The 15,879-nt window shown below is 52.9% G+C and overlaps 2 protein-coding genes across 2 annotated transcripts in view; one reads left to right on the plus strand and one right to left on the minus strand.

The window, feature by feature from the left end:
- GPRIN1 (G protein regulated inducer of neurite outgrowth 1) overlaps nucleotides 1-320 on the plus strand; it is a 10,515-nt gene extending 10,195 nt beyond the window's left edge. Inside the window, exon 4 of the mRNA XM_010846645.1 lies at nucleotides 1-320. Within this exon, the coding sequence (XP_010844947.1) occupies nucleotides 1-320 (320 nt within the window).
- Nucleotides 321-1,030: 710 nt separating this feature from the next.
- CDHR2 (cadherin-related family member 2) overlaps nucleotides 1,031-15,879 on the minus strand; it is a 45,143-nt gene continuing 30,294 nt past the window's right edge. Inside the window, exons 18-32 of the mRNA XM_010846590.1 lie at nucleotides 14,744-14,813; nucleotides 14,008-14,613; nucleotides 12,796-12,867; nucleotides 12,320-12,369; nucleotides 10,613-10,764; nucleotides 10,355-10,463; nucleotides 10,177-10,265; nucleotides 9,647-9,715; nucleotides 9,468-9,545; nucleotides 9,313-9,373; nucleotides 9,098-9,222; nucleotides 4,929-5,042; nucleotides 4,768-4,848; nucleotides 4,528-4,585; nucleotides 1,031-1,523 (exon numbers count right to left, since the gene is read on the minus strand). Coding sequence (XP_010844892.1) covers nucleotides 1,389-1,523; nucleotides 4,528-4,585; nucleotides 4,768-4,848; nucleotides 4,929-5,042; nucleotides 9,098-9,222; nucleotides 9,313-9,373; nucleotides 9,468-9,545; nucleotides 9,647-9,715; nucleotides 10,177-10,265; nucleotides 10,355-10,463; nucleotides 10,613-10,764; nucleotides 12,320-12,369; nucleotides 12,796-12,867; nucleotides 14,008-14,613; nucleotides 14,744-14,813 — 1,869 coding nt within the window. The 3' untranslated portion in view covers nucleotides 1,031-1,388. The remainder of the gene's footprint in view (nucleotides 1,524-4,527; nucleotides 4,586-4,767; nucleotides 4,849-4,928; nucleotides 5,043-9,097; nucleotides 9,223-9,312; nucleotides 9,374-9,467; nucleotides 9,546-9,646; nucleotides 9,716-10,176; nucleotides 10,266-10,354; nucleotides 10,464-10,612; nucleotides 10,765-12,319; nucleotides 12,370-12,795; nucleotides 12,868-14,007; nucleotides 14,614-14,743; nucleotides 14,814-15,879) is intronic.

Here is a 15,879-nt window from a genome sequence, read left to right on the forward strand (position 1 = left end):
CCGAGGCGGTCGAGCCGGTGCGCGACGTGAGCTGGGACGAAAAGGGTATGACGTGGGAGGTGTACGGCGCCGCCATGGAGGTGGAGGTGCTGGGCATGGCCATCCAGAAGCATCTGGAGCGACAGATCGAGGAGCACGGTCGCCAGGGGGCGCCCGCGCCGCCACCCCCCGCTGCGCGCCCGGGCCCCGGCCGCGCGGGCTCTGTCCGCACCGCGCCCCCTGAGGGAGCCGCCAAGCGCCCGCCGGGCCTCTTCCGCGCACTGCTGCAGAGTGTGCGGCGCCCGCGATGCTGCTCGCGGGCCGGGCCCACGGCCGAGTGATCGGCTCCGCTTTTGTACGCCCGGGTTTCCAACCTTCTCAGGCTCCCTTCTCGATCCCAGGCCCCTAGAAGGGATCCCCTCAACGCGCGACAGGCCTCCAAGGAGCGGGCAGCATCTAGGGTCTTCTCATCCTGTCTTTCCAGCCCCCTTTCCCCTCCTAAACACACCAATGAATGCCCTCTACCCAGCTCCCTCGTGGTCAGGAGCCCACGAACCCAGCCCCGACACCCCACCGTCCCCTCATAGCCCTCAGCGCCACCCTCTCCCGGCCACACTAGGCGACCTCTGGGGACCTAGCCTTGAGAGCTAGGGCAGGCTCCTGAGATGTCTAGACAGGTGCGCTGTGGTCTCCAGAGGCAGCCAGGTCCCCAGAACGGGAGAAACTGTGTACAAAAGCCCCAAGTATGTGAGGATTGGCATGTGAGATCCCCGATGTGCAAGCCCGGGGTGTATGCGAGTGCGTGTCCACGCGGCGGGCTGGCCCCATGGCCTGGGCATCTCTTGCATGCTGGTAGTTGTCCCCAGTTCCTGTCTCCCCCTCACCTGGCCCTATCCCCACCCTCACTGGACACCACTCCACAACTCCCAGACAGGCCAAAGGCAGCTGCAAGGACTGCCCTGTGGGCGCAGCTGCAAGAGTCACAGAAACGCCAGAGGGTCATGGTCAGAGGCCCACAGCCTGGTGACAGCTGGCCTTGGGTGCTGGGGACACGACGGAGAGCTCACTCTACAACCACCGTAGTCCCTAAAAGACCACCCTCTCCGGTCCCTCATTCCCCAGAGCCCTGAGCCCCACAAGTCCCTTGTGACCACTCAGTACCCCTGTCCCCCAACCCTCCAGCCACGGTTTTTGGCTACAAACTGTCACAATACATTGGTAATAAAATACTCCCCCAACCCTCGTCAGTTGTGATTGGCTACAAGCAGACAGGGGTGGAGCAGCTTATCTTATTATGATCAGGGAAGGGTAGGTGTAATTTGGGGGTAACAAGGCCTCTTTGGAGGTGGATCAGAAGAGTGGGGGCCCGTGTGGAGCTCTGTGGCCAGGGTCTGGTGGCTGCGCCCCCATCACAGATCTGTGGTGTCCAGGCCAAGGTTAGTGAAGGCCAGCTCCTCCTTCTGCTCTGAGCCCACCTTCCTTCCGGACAGCTCATTCTTCCTGGGCTCTGGATGTGGCCCCATGGGACCATGCCGGGGTTCCTTCTGTGGAAAGAGGGAGGGGAGGGGTCAGGCCAGGGCAAAGATGGAGTGATCTCCCCAGTCCTTAGGAGAACGAATGGGGCTTCAAGCTCATAACCAGATGGTTCCTTGGCTGGGGTCTCAGTTTCCTGACTCTGTCCCAGAGGCAGCATGACTACTGGTGGTGCAGATGGGTTCAGGTGATGGGGCGGGCCTCAGGGATCTACTCCAGCCTTTGTCTTGCCCATGAACATGGTGGCATTTTGGTCTTCTGCCAGATCCTGAATAATGTCAAGCCCTGTATCCTGTGCCAGAACCAGTCCAGCCACAGTCCTTGCCACCTGTACCTTATGGCATGCATGGTGGGTGCTGGGCACAGCCATCCATGACCTGAGGTACTCACAGGACCTCCTGAGGGAGGGATAATGTCCCCCAGTTTACAGATGAGGAAACTGAGGCTTGGAAGGCTCTCTGGCCCAGAAGGGGCAGAACAAGGTTTGGACAGCTGGTCTTCCTGACTCTAAAGCCTGTCCACAACTCCACGCTGCCCCTGATTGAATTTGGCAGGTCCTTCTGCCATCCCAGAGGGATACATCACACCCAGGTCCTGCCTGCCGGCCATCACGGCATACACTAACTCGTCTCCTGCCCTCCCTCTTCCCCCTCACCATGTGACATGTCACACTCACACCTTCACAAGAATCCCTCCTGTGGACCAGCCAGGCCCCCAGGCTCAGTTACTCCACCATGAAGACACTCATGGGAGAAAAGCCCCAACCACCACCACCACCTCCACCCTCCCTAGGGCTCACTAAGGGCTTTTTCCAGACTGGGGTTGTTCTGGTCCCTGGTAAGCAGTGGAACATCTGAGGGGGTCCCAGGAGGAGCTAAACAGTCTGCCATGCTCCCCAGAGCCCTCCACACAGACCCCCACTGGGAACAGTTGGCACATTGCAGCCCAGGAAACATGGCCTGGCCTGGGAGATAGGAGACCTGGGTTCTGGGATGCCCTGACCTTGCGAGCTTTCTAATCTTGAGCAGTTCAACACACCTCCCTGGCCTCGGTTGCTTGAAAAACTCAGACTGGATGAGCCCTCAGGTCTTTCAGACCTTCCACACAAACATTTATGGAAGGCTTAGGTGAGTCGGCACCAAGGGGACTGTGGAAAAAGGCCCCACCTGCATTCCGCACTTGGAGACCTCAAGGCCCACCTTCTGCTGCAGGATCTCGGAGACTGAACCCCATCCCCTGCCTTCGCAGGATTGGCTCTTTCCCGGCCTGAAGACTGAAGACACCTGCGCTCTGACCCTCCTCCCTCTCCAGACTCCCTGGGAGTTCCCTGGCCCTCCCCAACTCACAGGTCCAGCCCCACTGCTGGGGTCTCTGACTCCTCTCCCCTCCCCACTCCACTCTCCTCCACTAGAGTCAACCTTAGCCTCCATTAGGGGCCACCTGCCCAGTCACCAGCTCCAGCCCACAAAACTGTTCCCCTCCACCTAAGTTGGAGTTTTTGCTCCAAACCATCTTGAACCCAGAGATGAGCCATCCATCCAGAGGCCTCCAGCACTGCCTGGCAGCCTGAACCCCCATCCATCATCTTCATCCTTGGGGGCCCATTTGGAGGCCTTCGAGTGACAGCCAGGTCCTTGGGCAGCATTCTGATATTTTAACACCTGTGAGAGGCTTTGTTTGACCAAATCTTTTCAAGTAAGGGATCCTCAAGGGAAAATAAGTCGTGAAGCATGAGGCTTCCCTGGTGGTCCAGTGATTAAGAATCCATCTGCCAATTCAGGGAAATCAGGTTTGATCTCTGCTCCAGGAAAATCCCATATGTCTCAAGGCAACTAAGCCCCTGGGCCACAACTACTGAGCCGGCGCTCTGGAACCCGCAAACTGCAGCTATGGAGTCTGTGTGCTGCGACTACTGAAGCCCACTTGCCCTAGAGCCTGTGCTCTGCAACAAGAGAAGCCACGACAATGAGAAGCCCACGCACCACAACCAGAGAAAGCCCTCACAGAGCAGCAAAGACCCAGCACAGCCCGGATTCTTTACCAACTGAGCTATCAGGGAAGCCGCAGCACAGCCAATAACAAACAAATACATATTTTTTTTAAAAGTAAAAGTCTTGAAGCATGAAGGGTGGCTATGGATCCCCAGGAGGGCAGGGCTAGGCTGAGGGTAGGACCCAAAGTCGGATGGATAAGGTGAATGGCGGGAGGACACCATCCCTACACACACACACACACACACACACACACACACAGCCATAGACTATCAAATGTCAGTGGGCCTTAGAGCTTCTACTCCAGTGGTGGTTTACAAAGTGGGAAGGAGAGGATAGCTGCTCCTGGTTCTGGCGCCCCATCCCCCACCCAGCCCTCTGATCTACTTTCCCAGTTGCGAGGTTCTCACTCACCTGCACATTAGAATCCCAGGAGCTTTCCTTCCCAGGCCCACCCCAGCTGATCAGAATCCCTGGGCTGTGACCTGATACACTCACATCTAAAGAGCTCCCCGTGTCAGCAGCCCAGGCTATGCAAATGCTTGATCTAACCGAACCAACTAGCATCTGAACAAACAACAGCACTGTTGTTCACTCGAGCCCACCTTTGCTCTTCAGTTGGATTATGTTCATCTCCGGATCCCCTCTTCCCACCCCACCAGCTTTTATATAAAGGATATAAAGGGAAGGAACCAGATTTCTGAGCACTTGCTTTGTGCCAGATGGTTTTTATACCCACTCTTATTTCATCCTCACAACAGTTTTGAATAGTTGGTGTTCTGATCCCCATTTATAGATTAGAAAACTGAGAACCAGAGGGAAGAAGTCACCCACCCAGGGTCACAGTGAATGAGTAGAGGAATAAGGATTGGGTCCCATTCCAAAGCCATGGGATTTCCCAAGGCTGAGTGCAGAGACACACCCATGTCAGCAGCAGGTCCCTTGAGCTCTGTCCTGAACCCCACCTCTTCAGAGAAGCACCCTAAGTCAGAAACCCCAGGTACCAACTCATCCCCCATCTTGCCTTGATTTCCTGCGCGCTGTTTTCCAGATCCACAGAATTGTCATCCAGGGAGTTGACGCTGTAGGGGAGACAATGGAGCTCAGATGGTTGGCAGGCCCAATCCAACCTGTCTGTGGCCAACAACTTCCACTACCACCATGACCATCACCACACCATCACCACACCATCACTGTCACTTCACCCTTCCCTGCACCATGACTATTACCACCAACCAGCCTGGCTGCCAGGAGCACTGCTCACCTGATGTGGTCCAAGTCGCTGGAGGAAGAATGGGACTCAAAGCCCAGGTCCTTGGCGGGGAGGTTCAGCATGGGATTGGCCCTGGAGAGAAAGCCCAGTCCAGTAACCATGGGCTTAACCACCCCATGGGGCCTCTTACCCACCCTTTGGTCCCCACTTACCTCTCAGTGTTGTACATATTAGTCCCAGGGATGGCAGAGCCTGGGGGCATCACCCCCACCGCTGTCTTCCGGGCCTCCTTGGCAGCTTTCATAGCCCGAAGCTTCCGCTGGTAGCTATGGGGAACCCAGAATGGGAGGTCACCACTTTCCCTATTCACCTACTGTGTGCCCAGTACAGGCCCTGAGAGTGTGATTTCACAACAACCTGGCTGGTGGAAGGTTAGCTCCATCTTACAGAGCATAAGAATCACAGAAGGAAAATCATTGCTGAAGACCACACAGCTGATCAGTGGCAAAGCCTAGAACCACACCCAGATATGGCTACTGCCCCCATATGCATTAGAAAGGGGGAAAGAAGCAGCATTTATTAAAGGCATAGCATGTGCCAGTGCCCCTGTCCCCGAGTCAGGCCACTGCCAACCCACTGTCACCCTCAGGCACTGGCAGCAGCAATCTTAGGAGGGGTATGTTGGCATAAGTCCTTTTGCAGTTTGCTGCCTTAGAGCCTGCCTTAGAGCCTGTAGACTCCAGGACTGGGCCGCCTCAGGCCAAACAACTAACAGGAAGGGAGCACCCCACCCATCAGCAGAAAATTGGATTAAGGATTTACTGAGCATGGCCCTGCCCAACAGAGGAGACCCAATTTTTCCCACAGCCAGTCCCTCCCATCAGGAAGTTTGCACAAGCCTCTTACCTTCTTCCATCAGAGGGCAGACAGAAGAAGCAAAAACTACAGTCCCACAGCCTCCAGAATGAAAACTATAATCACAGAAAGCTAACCAAAGTGATCACATGGATCACAGCCTTGTGTAACTCAGTGAAACTATGAGCCATGCTGTGCAGAGCCACCCCAGGCGGACGGGTCACGGTGGAAAGTTCTGACAAAACATGGCTCACTGGAGAAGGGAATGGCAAACCACTCCAGTATTCTCGCCTTGAGAACTCCATGAACAGCATGAAAAGACAAAATATGAATAACACTGGAAGATGAGCCCCACCAGATTGGTAGGTGTCCAGAAAGCTACCTGGGAAGAGCAGAGAAATAGCTCCAGAAAGAATGAAGACGCTGGGCCAAAGCACAACTGGCACTCAGCTGTGGATGTGTCTGGTGGTGGAAGTAAACTCCAGTGCTGTAAAGAACAATATTGCATAGGAACCTGGAATGTTAGGTCCATGACCATGGATGTGGTCAAGAAGGAGATGGCAAGAGTGAACATCTGATTTTAGGAATCAGTGATTTTAGGAATCAGTGAACTAAAATGGATAGGAATGGGCATATTTAAGGGCAAGAATCCCTTAGAAGAAATGTAATAGTCCTCATAGTCAAAAATGCAGTACTTGCATGAAATCTAAAAAAAAAAAAAAAAAGAATGATCTTGGTTTGTTTCCAAAGCAAACTATTCAGCATCACAGTAATCCAAGTCTATACCACAACTACTAATGCCACAGAAGCTGAAGTTGATCAGTTCTATAAGGACCTACAAGACCTTCTAGAACTAACTAAAAAGGGTGTCCCTTTCATCATAGGAGACTGGAATGCAAAGGTATGAAGTCAAGAGATACCTGGAGAAACAAGCAAGTTTGGCCTCGGAATACAAAATGAATCAGGGCAAAGGCTAACAGAGTTTTGCCAAGAGAACACACTGGTCATAGCAAACACCCTTTTCCAACAACCCAAGAGTCATCCAAGAGATAACTCTACACGTGGACATCACCAGATGGTCAATACCAAAATCAGATTGATTATGTTTTTTCAGCCAAAGATGGAGAAGCTCTCTACAGTCAGCAAAAACAAGACCTGGAGCTGTGGCTCAGATCATAGGCTCCTTATTGCAAAATTCAGGCTTAAATTGAAGAAAGTAGGGAAAACCATTAGACCATTCAGGCATGACCTAAGTCAAATCACTTACGATGATACAGTGGAGGTGATGAGTAGATTCAAGGGATTAGATCTGGTAAACAGAGTGCCTGAAGAACTATGGATGGAGGTTTGTAACACTGTATAGGAGGCAGTGACCAAAACCATCCCCAAGAAAAAGAAATGCAAGAAGGCAAAGTTGTTGACTGAGGAGGCCTAACAAATAGCTGAGAAAAGAAGAGAAGCTAAAGGCAAAGGAGAAAAGGAAGGATATACCCATCTGAATGCAGAGTTCCAGAGAATAGCAAGGAGAGATGAGAAAGTCTTCCTAAGTGAACAACACAAAGAAATAGAGGAAAAAAGTAGAATGGGAAAGATTAGAGATCTCTTCAAGAAAATTAGAGATACCAAGGGAACATTTCATGCAAAGATGGGCAAAATAAAGGATAGAAATGTCAAGGGCCTAAAAGAAACAGAAGAGTTTAAGAAGAGGTGGCAAGAATACACAGAACTCTACAAAATGGTCTCAGTGACCTGGATAAGCATGATGATGAGACCACTCACCTAGAGCCAGACATCCTGGAGTGTGATGTCAAGTGGGCCTTAGGAAGCATTACTATGAATAAAGCTAGTGGAGGTGATGGAATTCCAGCTGAGGTATTTCAAATCCTAAAAGATGATGCTGTTCAAGTACCGCACTCAATATGTTAGCAAATTTGGAAAACTCAGCCACAAGTGGCCACAATACTGGAAAAGGTCAGTTTTCATTCCAATCCCAAAGCAAGGCAATGGCAAAGAATGTTCAAACTACCGTACAATTGTGCTCATTTCACGCGCTAGCAAGGTAATGCTCAAAATCCTTCAAACTGGGCTTCAAAAGCATATAAACCAAGAACTTCCAAATGTACAACCTGGTTTTAGAAAAGGCAGAGGAACCAGATACCAAATTGCCAACATCCATTGGATCATAGAGAAAGCAAGGAAATTCCAGAAAAACATCTATTTCTCCCCATTAACTAGGCTAAAGCCTTTGACTATGGATCACAAAAAACTGTAGAAAATTCTTAAAGAGATGGGAATACCAGACCAGCTTGCCTGCCTCCTGAGAAACCTATATGCAGGTCAAGAAACAACAGTTAGAACAACGGACTGGTTCAAAATTGGGAAAGGAGTACACAAAGGCTGTATATTGTCACCCTGCTTATTTAAATTATGCAAAGTACATCACGTGAAATGCCAGGCTGGATGACTCACAAGCTGGAATCAAGATTGTTGGGAGAAATATCAACAACTTCAGATATGCCCAATGGCAGAAAGCAAAGAGGAACTAAAGAGCCTCTTGATGAAGGTAAAAAGAGGAGAGTGAAAGAAAGACGGCTTAAAACTCAGTGTTCAAAGAATGAAGATCATGGCATCCAGTCCCATCACTTCATGGCAAATAGATGGGGAAAAAGTGGAAATAGTGACAGACTTTATTTTCTTGGGTTCCCATATCACTGTGGACAGTGACTACAGCCATGAAATTAAAAGACGCTTGCTCCTTGGAAGAAAAGCTATGACCAATCTAGACAGCATATTGAAAAGCAGAGACATCACTTTGCTGACAAAAGTCTTGTAGTCAAAGCTATGGTTTTTCCAGTAGTCATGTATGGATGTGAGAGTTGGACCATAAAGAAGGCTGAGCACCAAAGAATTGATGCTTTTGAACTGTGATTCTGGGGAAGACTCTTGAGAGTCTTAGAATGCAAGGTCAAATCAGTCAATCCTAAAGAAAATCAACCCTGAATACTCATTGAAAGGACTGATGTTGGAGCTCCAATACTTTGGCCACCTGCTGCAAAGAGCTGACTCATTGGAAAAGACCCTGATGCTGGGAAAAATTGAAGGCAGGAGGAGGAGGCAAGAGAGGATGAGATGGTTGGATGGCATCACCGACTCAATGGACATGAGTTTGAACAAACTCTGGGAGATAGTGAAGGACAGGGAAGCCTGGGGTGCCACAGTCCATGGGGTTGCAGACAGCCAGACAAGACTGAGTGACTGAACAACAACAACATATGCCAGATGTCTGCTGGTATGAGATGCACGTGGATCCCTGAAATGATCTGGGGAATCTAGCATCAAGCCTATTTTGCATATGAGGAAACTGAGGCTTGGGAAGGGGAGATGACCTACCCAAGAGATCCTAAGGAGTCACTGGGGATTTAATACAGATGTTCCTGACACCTAAGCTCCAGGTCTTTCTACCCCTAGATATCTTGGGTGGTAAGAGAGGGGAGGTTTGAGACACAGAGGGTGATGGGAGCAGCACCTCTTCTGGGTACACATGATGATTGTGCTAAAGATCACAATGGCCAGCAGCAAAGCCACTCCCAATCCTATGGTGACGTTGCGGAGTGTGTCCTGTGACTCTGACTCTTGGTTGTCCTGGGAGCCCTGGAGAAGAAGCAGTGTGATGGGAGGAGGCTGTGGGGTCAGTCTCCCGCCTCCCTGCTCTCCTATTACCTCTGTCCCACCAACACTCACCAGTACCACCAGCCCCAGCTGCAGCAGCTGCGTCAGGGAGTCCTGGTCATTCCGGATCATCCTGGCCACAAAGCCCCGCTCAGGCCCGAGGGACATTGGCATCCCCCAGGCTTCTTGCTTACCCTCCTGCCCACCCCAAGGGCAGCCCCACTCACATACTCAGCTGGTCAAGGGTCAAGGCTGACCCATTTGAGAAGACAAAATAGGCATCAAGATAGGAACGTCCTCGGGCCCTGGAATGGGGCAGAGGTGAAGCCCGCAGCCCAGGACCACCCGGTCACACCCCTGCTGCTGATCCTGTCTTCCTCGCCCCATCCACCGAGTGGGCACTCACCGAACCTGGGAATCTATGTCCTGAATGTTCACAATGTAGACAGTAGTCCTGGTTGCCTGAGCAAGAGCCCTGCAAAGAGGGCAGATGTCACAGAGGGTTGGGGTAGGGGCCTTAGCCCAGGCCTGCGGCCAGGGCTCTGCAGTGAAATTAGGGATTGTGTGAGGGTCACCTCCTCTGGACAGCTCCACTGGCTAAGCAAGTAGCACTCTTGTGCAAATTAGACAAGGAAGCCCCTTCCTCTGGGACGGGGTTTATAGCTTAGCAAGCAGAGTGCCCTTGTGCAGTGCACTGCCTTTGCAACTATATGTGGCAGCCCTATTTAGGCCTGTCTCTGCCCAGCCAACCATAGGCTTCTGGGCACATGCAGAATGGAAGTGCTGGTACAGGTATAGGGTCAAAGACAAGGACCAGATCAAATGTGGGTCACGGACAGGGTTGAGAGATATTCCATTCAGATTTCTATCAGGGACTAGGCTCCCAAGCCCTGTTCTTCCCCACAAGCCACCCACCCCCTGGCTCCTGAGACCTACTCCTTAATCTTGTCCGAGTTGGCGCCCACCTCCTCCTTGTTCAGTGAGAACTGCAGCCTCACGCGGTAACTCTGGTCCACGGTAAAGAGCTATGGGAGGGGGACATGGGGAAGATGAGACGCAAGGGACCCTGGAGTGGCAGAGGGCACTGGGAACTGAGACAGAACCTAACACTCACGTTTAGGGTGATTCTGGCTTCCTGGGCAGGACCCTCAGAAGGGCTGTCTTGGGCCTTGACCGTCACTTGGTAGGTGCCTTGGAGAGTGGAATCAAGGCTGGTCACCAGGCTACGGAAGGTAGGAGGGCACCACTCAGTTCTGAAACCCAAGCTGTAGTCCTCTCAGAACCCCCTTGGACCCCTCCTAGGATGGGGGACTCACTGCCCTGAGGCCCCGCTTGGCTCCCCCACCCCTGTCCAGGGGCTTCCCGCAGTTACTCAATGTTGCCAGTGAACACGCTGGCCTCCGAGGAAGTGGAGACCCGGAAGAAGCCCTGAAAAGGGATCACGGCCCCATCCTTAGCGATGAAATCCACTTGAAAGATGGAGAACAGGATGGCTGCGTTGTTCCCTGAGTCGTCATCTCTGGCCTGGGAGCAAGACAGAGTGAACACACTGTGGGGGCTGGGCCAGGCCAGGCACCCCTCCAGCCCCAGCAGGAATCTGAAGCTAGGGTAGCCTGGGAGCCTGGCCCTGCCGTGACCTCTTTTGGCCTTCCCCAGGCCACTGACCAAGTGCTTTAAACAAACAGTGTTTGAATATGTCCCTGCTTCAACTCAACAGGTCACTGCCCAAGTCTCTCCCAGGTAGAAGGTCACCCTGGGAAGGTTCCCCCTCTCACTGCCACACACGCACAAGCCTAGGAACACTCAGTTGTCCTGAGCACCTACTGTGTACCAAGCACCTTCCCCCAGACCCCTCCTTTCAGCACTCGCTAACAGGAGTATGAATTCCCCCAGCGGACCATGAAATGAGGCATTTTTATTCACTCTAGTGCCTTTCGGAGAAGAATACGACCAACACACAGAGCCGTGAGGCCACTGATGTCACTGTTCAGGATGAGGCTAAAGCTGGTGTTGACGTTTCAAAAGGGAGTTGATTTAAAGAAAATTGTTCAAAGCCAGGGCCACACTCCTGACGTTGGAATGAACGTCTTCAGCCAGGGCTGAAGATTGGAAAACTGACCCTTTGAGCCTAGAAAGAACCTAGAGAGGAAGAATTGCATGAGTGCTAAGTGGCTTCAGTCGTGTCCAACTCTGCGACTCCATGGACCGTAGCCCGCCAGGCTCCTCTGTCCATGGGATTCTCCAGGCAAGAGTACTGGAGTGGGTTGCCATGCCTGCCTCCAGGGGATCTTCCCAACCCAGGGATCAAACCCACATCTTTATGTCTCCTGCATTGGCAGGCGGGTTCTTTACCACTAGCGCCACCTGGGAAGGCCCAGAAAGGGAGAATTACTATTCCCCTTTTATGGGAGGACACTGGGTTCTGACAGAGACCTGTCTTCCCCAGGGCACATTCGGCTGTAAGTGGGGAGGGCCAGACCCACCCATCTCCACACCCATGCCCTTTCCATAGCTCAAGGAGGGCCACCCACATATAAAGCGCCTGAACCCTAAGGAGTCACTGCCAAGAGCTGACAGCTTCTTGTCTGGAAGGGAAAGTGAGTTCCTAAAAGGCACAACAGCTCCCCAGCTCAGTTAAAAGGCCTGGCCAGACCCAGGCCCCAGGGCTGTGGGGGAGGCCTCAGCCCCACCCACTGCGGGGACAGCTACCACCCTCTAATATAAACACATCCACTGCTATAAAAATTGAAAGCATTTTTGCAGCTTGCTCTGGAAATTATTTAATACGAGGAACTTGTTTAATTTACAGTTATTGTGATTTCTCTGTAATAGTCCAGAATTCTGAAGAAAAGCACTGCAAGTGGTTTTTAGGGTCATGAATTGTTTATGAATACCACACTTAACAATTAATGGAGTTTAATGATATCAATTAAGCAGGTGCTTCATTTCCATCCCGGAGAGTTAATACATTTTCTTTCTAGTGTCTAAACATTTGGAGGATGGCTGAAAGACCCACAGGCCTAGGCCCTGTGTCTCCTGGGGCTGATGTGACTGACAACAGCTGGAGCCAGGGACTTACCCGGACGGACGCCACCTGCTGGTTGGGCATGACGAGTTCTGGGATGATCACTGCAAGTGTAGACAGGAAGAGGTCAGTGGCATCAGGGCCAGTGCCCCCTGGGCCAACTGCTGACCATAATAAGCCCAGCTCGGGGCGCATCCCTCCAAACCTGCCCTTAAGCTCTCTACTGCCAGACCCCCATTACAGCTACCCCTGAGCCGCTAGTTAGCAGGTCCTCCACCCCCCATTGTGCAGATGGGGAAACTGAGGCCAGAGAAGGAGGGCCGGGCCCAGGGTCAGATGTGAGTTGGGACAGAGATAGAGTGAAAACTCGGGTCTCTCCTCCTGTTGAATCCCTGAGAGAGAGACAGGGCTGGAGGCCTTCCTCCCTTTCCAGAGGCACACCTGGGGTCTGAGCAGCATCTGTGGGAGTTGCCCAAAGGTAGTTCTGGCAGAGTACAGTGTGGGTGGGGAGGAAGGGGCTTGCAGCTTACCAAAAGTCTTATCCTCAGGCAGAAAATAAGGCGCGTTGTCATTCACATCCTCGATGGTGATGGGGAGGCTTCCTAGAGGGAAAAGATTGGCTGGCTTTGGTCTCTAAGCAAGACTTGACCCACAAAGCCTGGTCCTCAGGCTTGTTCCCAGCAGCCTCCCTCCCATGCATCACCCACGGTCAGACCCCTCCCCTACTAACTCAGTCTCCTCTGGCCTGTGTAGGAGGGAGCATTCTCCCCAGACCTCAGAGAGGATAAGCAACTTGTCCAAAGTCACACAGTGAGACCACTGGGCCAGGACTGAGCCCAGCCCAGGTATGTCCCACCTGGCCACAACATTATTCTGGCCCTGGTTAGCTGTGTAAGCTACATTATTGAACTGCCCGTTCTGTACCTCAGTTTCCTCATCTATAAAATTGGCTAGGGATCACCTACCACATGGATTGTGTGGGAGTAAAATGGTGAAATGCTTGCAAGGTGCCTAGCATAGGCTGGGCTGTAGTAAGGATTCAATATATGCTGGCTGTTGATGTGACTGTTATTGCTACTTGGTGTCAGACGTGGGATCTGAGCACACACGTGGCTCTGAAGTCTCTTTACACTGCCTCTCAGCATCACAGCATTAAGTGCTAAAGTCCCTTGGACAACACGGAGATCAAACCAGTCGATCTTAAAGGAAATCAACCCTGAATACTCGTTGGAAGGACTGATGCTGAAGCTGAAGCTCCAGTATTTTGTTCATCTGATGTGAACAGCCAACTCATTAGAAAAGACCCTGATGCTGGGAAAGATTGAAGGCAGGAGGAGAAGAGGGAGTCAGAGGATGAGATGGCTGGATGGCATTACCAACGCAATGGACATGAACTTGGGCAAATTTGGGAGAGATGGTTAGGGGGAGGGAGGCCTGGCATGCTGCAGTCCATGGGGTCGCAAAGAGTCAGACACGACTGGGCAACTGGACAACAACAGCATGCCAAGCACTGCACTCAATGCCTTCCATACATATTCTCATGTACTCTTCATAGGCAACCTACTACCCAACTCCACTTGACCGATGGGGCAACTAAAGTTCTGGGCAGTGTCGTGACTTTCCCAGGGGCACAGCTGGCCGGGGCTGGAGCCAGGATTTGAACCCCGACCTTACAAATTCCAGTCCTTCCCCACAGCCCCTGTGTTGCAGCCTGCTGAGCCCTGCAGGCCAGGCTGCCTCACCATTGTCACTGTAGGCCTGGAAGCGGGGGTCTGTTGTGAGGTCATAGGCCCGCACGACCAGCGTGACCAAGTCACAGGCCTCATAGTCGATGGCCTCGCTCTGGTTGATGATCACTGAGCCGTTGGCCAGCACAGAGAACCAGCCGTGGCACAGGCTGCCCACGTCAACTCCAGCCTTGGTGCAGATGACATTCATGAGCTGTACCTCCACCTGGGACATGGTATCCCTGTCCTGGGCCACCACGTTGACCAGAATGCCGTGCTGCGAGCCATTCTCGGCCACCCGGATGCCCTGGAGCGAGGCTGAGTCCAGGGTGGGTGGCACGTCATTCACGTCCTCCACAGTTACAAGGACTTCTGCTGTAGTCTCACGCCCCTGGGCGTCCGCGTTCTCGGCACTCACGATCAGACTGAAGGAGGCCTGTGTCTCGTAGTCCAGGCTCACATCCGAGGGCAACGAGAGGCGGCCCACTGCCTGCCCAGACCCCAGCACTGAGCCTCGGATCATGAAGTTGTTGGCGCCGCTCCCTGACAGGCTGAAGCTGATACGATTGTTGGCTTCCGTTTGGTCTGCATCCCAGGCCTCCACCATGCCCAACTGCACTCCTGTGGATGAGGGGCAGAGTGCAGAAGGACCCCCGGCCTGGCGGCCACCGGAGGCATCCTCCATCCTCACCCACCTTGGGGGCCTCAGGCCTGCCCTTGACTTACCCAGGGAGCCCCAGGGAGGACTTACCTGGGTCTCTCTCCCTCACTGAGAAGGAATATCTGGACTGGTTGAAGATGGGCAGATTATCATTGATGTCCTGCAGACAGAGGCAGTTCTGAGCCCAGGGAACTCAGGCCCCCGGATTGGGCCTCCCCAGACATAGCCTGAGAAGCTAATATTTCCCCTGACCTGCGGTCCATTCTCTCTGTCCCTCTCCTCAGACAGCGCTGCCCACTTCAGAAATGATGAAACAGACTTGAGGACAGAGCTAGCCCAGACCCCACCCCCTGGGGCTCCCAGGTCCACGGCAGGCCCTCTGAAGTTGGGTGCACGCTATGTTTCCCTGCCCACCACTCATAGCTGTCTCAGACCCTGCTCTCCAGAGGATGGTTCTGCATCCCCACCTGTGTCCCTGCCTGGCCCAGCTTGACTCCCCATCTCTCGGATTTACTGTGTTGGTCCCAAGACCACCATGATCCCACAAATACCCAAGTTTTTCCTGGTCCCCTCCTTCCTCCTGTCCCTCCTACCCTTGGTTGGCCCCACCACACTCGCTCTGAGCTCAGGTGGGGAGGCGCTGGGGGCATATGCCAGGGCTGGACCTGGTCCTGCCCTCGGATGCCCACTGCATTCTGTTCTCGCCTTCCCTTTCCAGTGGCCTCTCTGGTCACCGACGCAGAGTGCTGCTCCTGTGTCACAGCATCAGGCCAACTCCGCCTGCACCTCCTCCCCTGACGCTGGTATACTGAGTGCTCTTGGCTCTCCGGGTCCTTCCCCAGGGCGGCTCATGGACTTTTGCTTTGGGCTTTTTCTAAATAATGGTAGGACGGACATCTTTGAAAACCAGAGCCCTCTCCTTCTTAACCAGGTGGAATTTCTGATGGAGATTTCCCAGAGATGGCATCACTGCCCCATGCCCATGGCCAGCTGCCTTCTCAAGGTCGTCCTCACAGGAGGAGCTACAAGCACAGCTCCAAGTTCAACCCAGCTCCATCTCTTCCTCGTGTGTGACTCTGACCTCTCTGAGCCTCCGTGTCTTCATCTGCAGATTGGGGTCATCATCCCTACTCACAGGGCTCATGGGTGTGAAAGAACCCTGATGGCTCAAGAAAGGCAGTTTTGCTTTTTTCCTTCTTTATGGCCTATTGCCCCCGACCCCCAAA

This window comes from Bison bison, unplaced genomic scaffold (genome assembly GCF_000754665.1).
Source record: "Bison bison bison isolate TAMUID 2011002044 unplaced genomic scaffold, Bison_UMD1.0 scf7180017864238, whole genome shotgun sequence".
Classification (NCBI taxonomy): domain Eukaryota; kingdom Metazoa; phylum Chordata; class Mammalia; order Artiodactyla; family Bovidae; genus Bison; species Bison bison.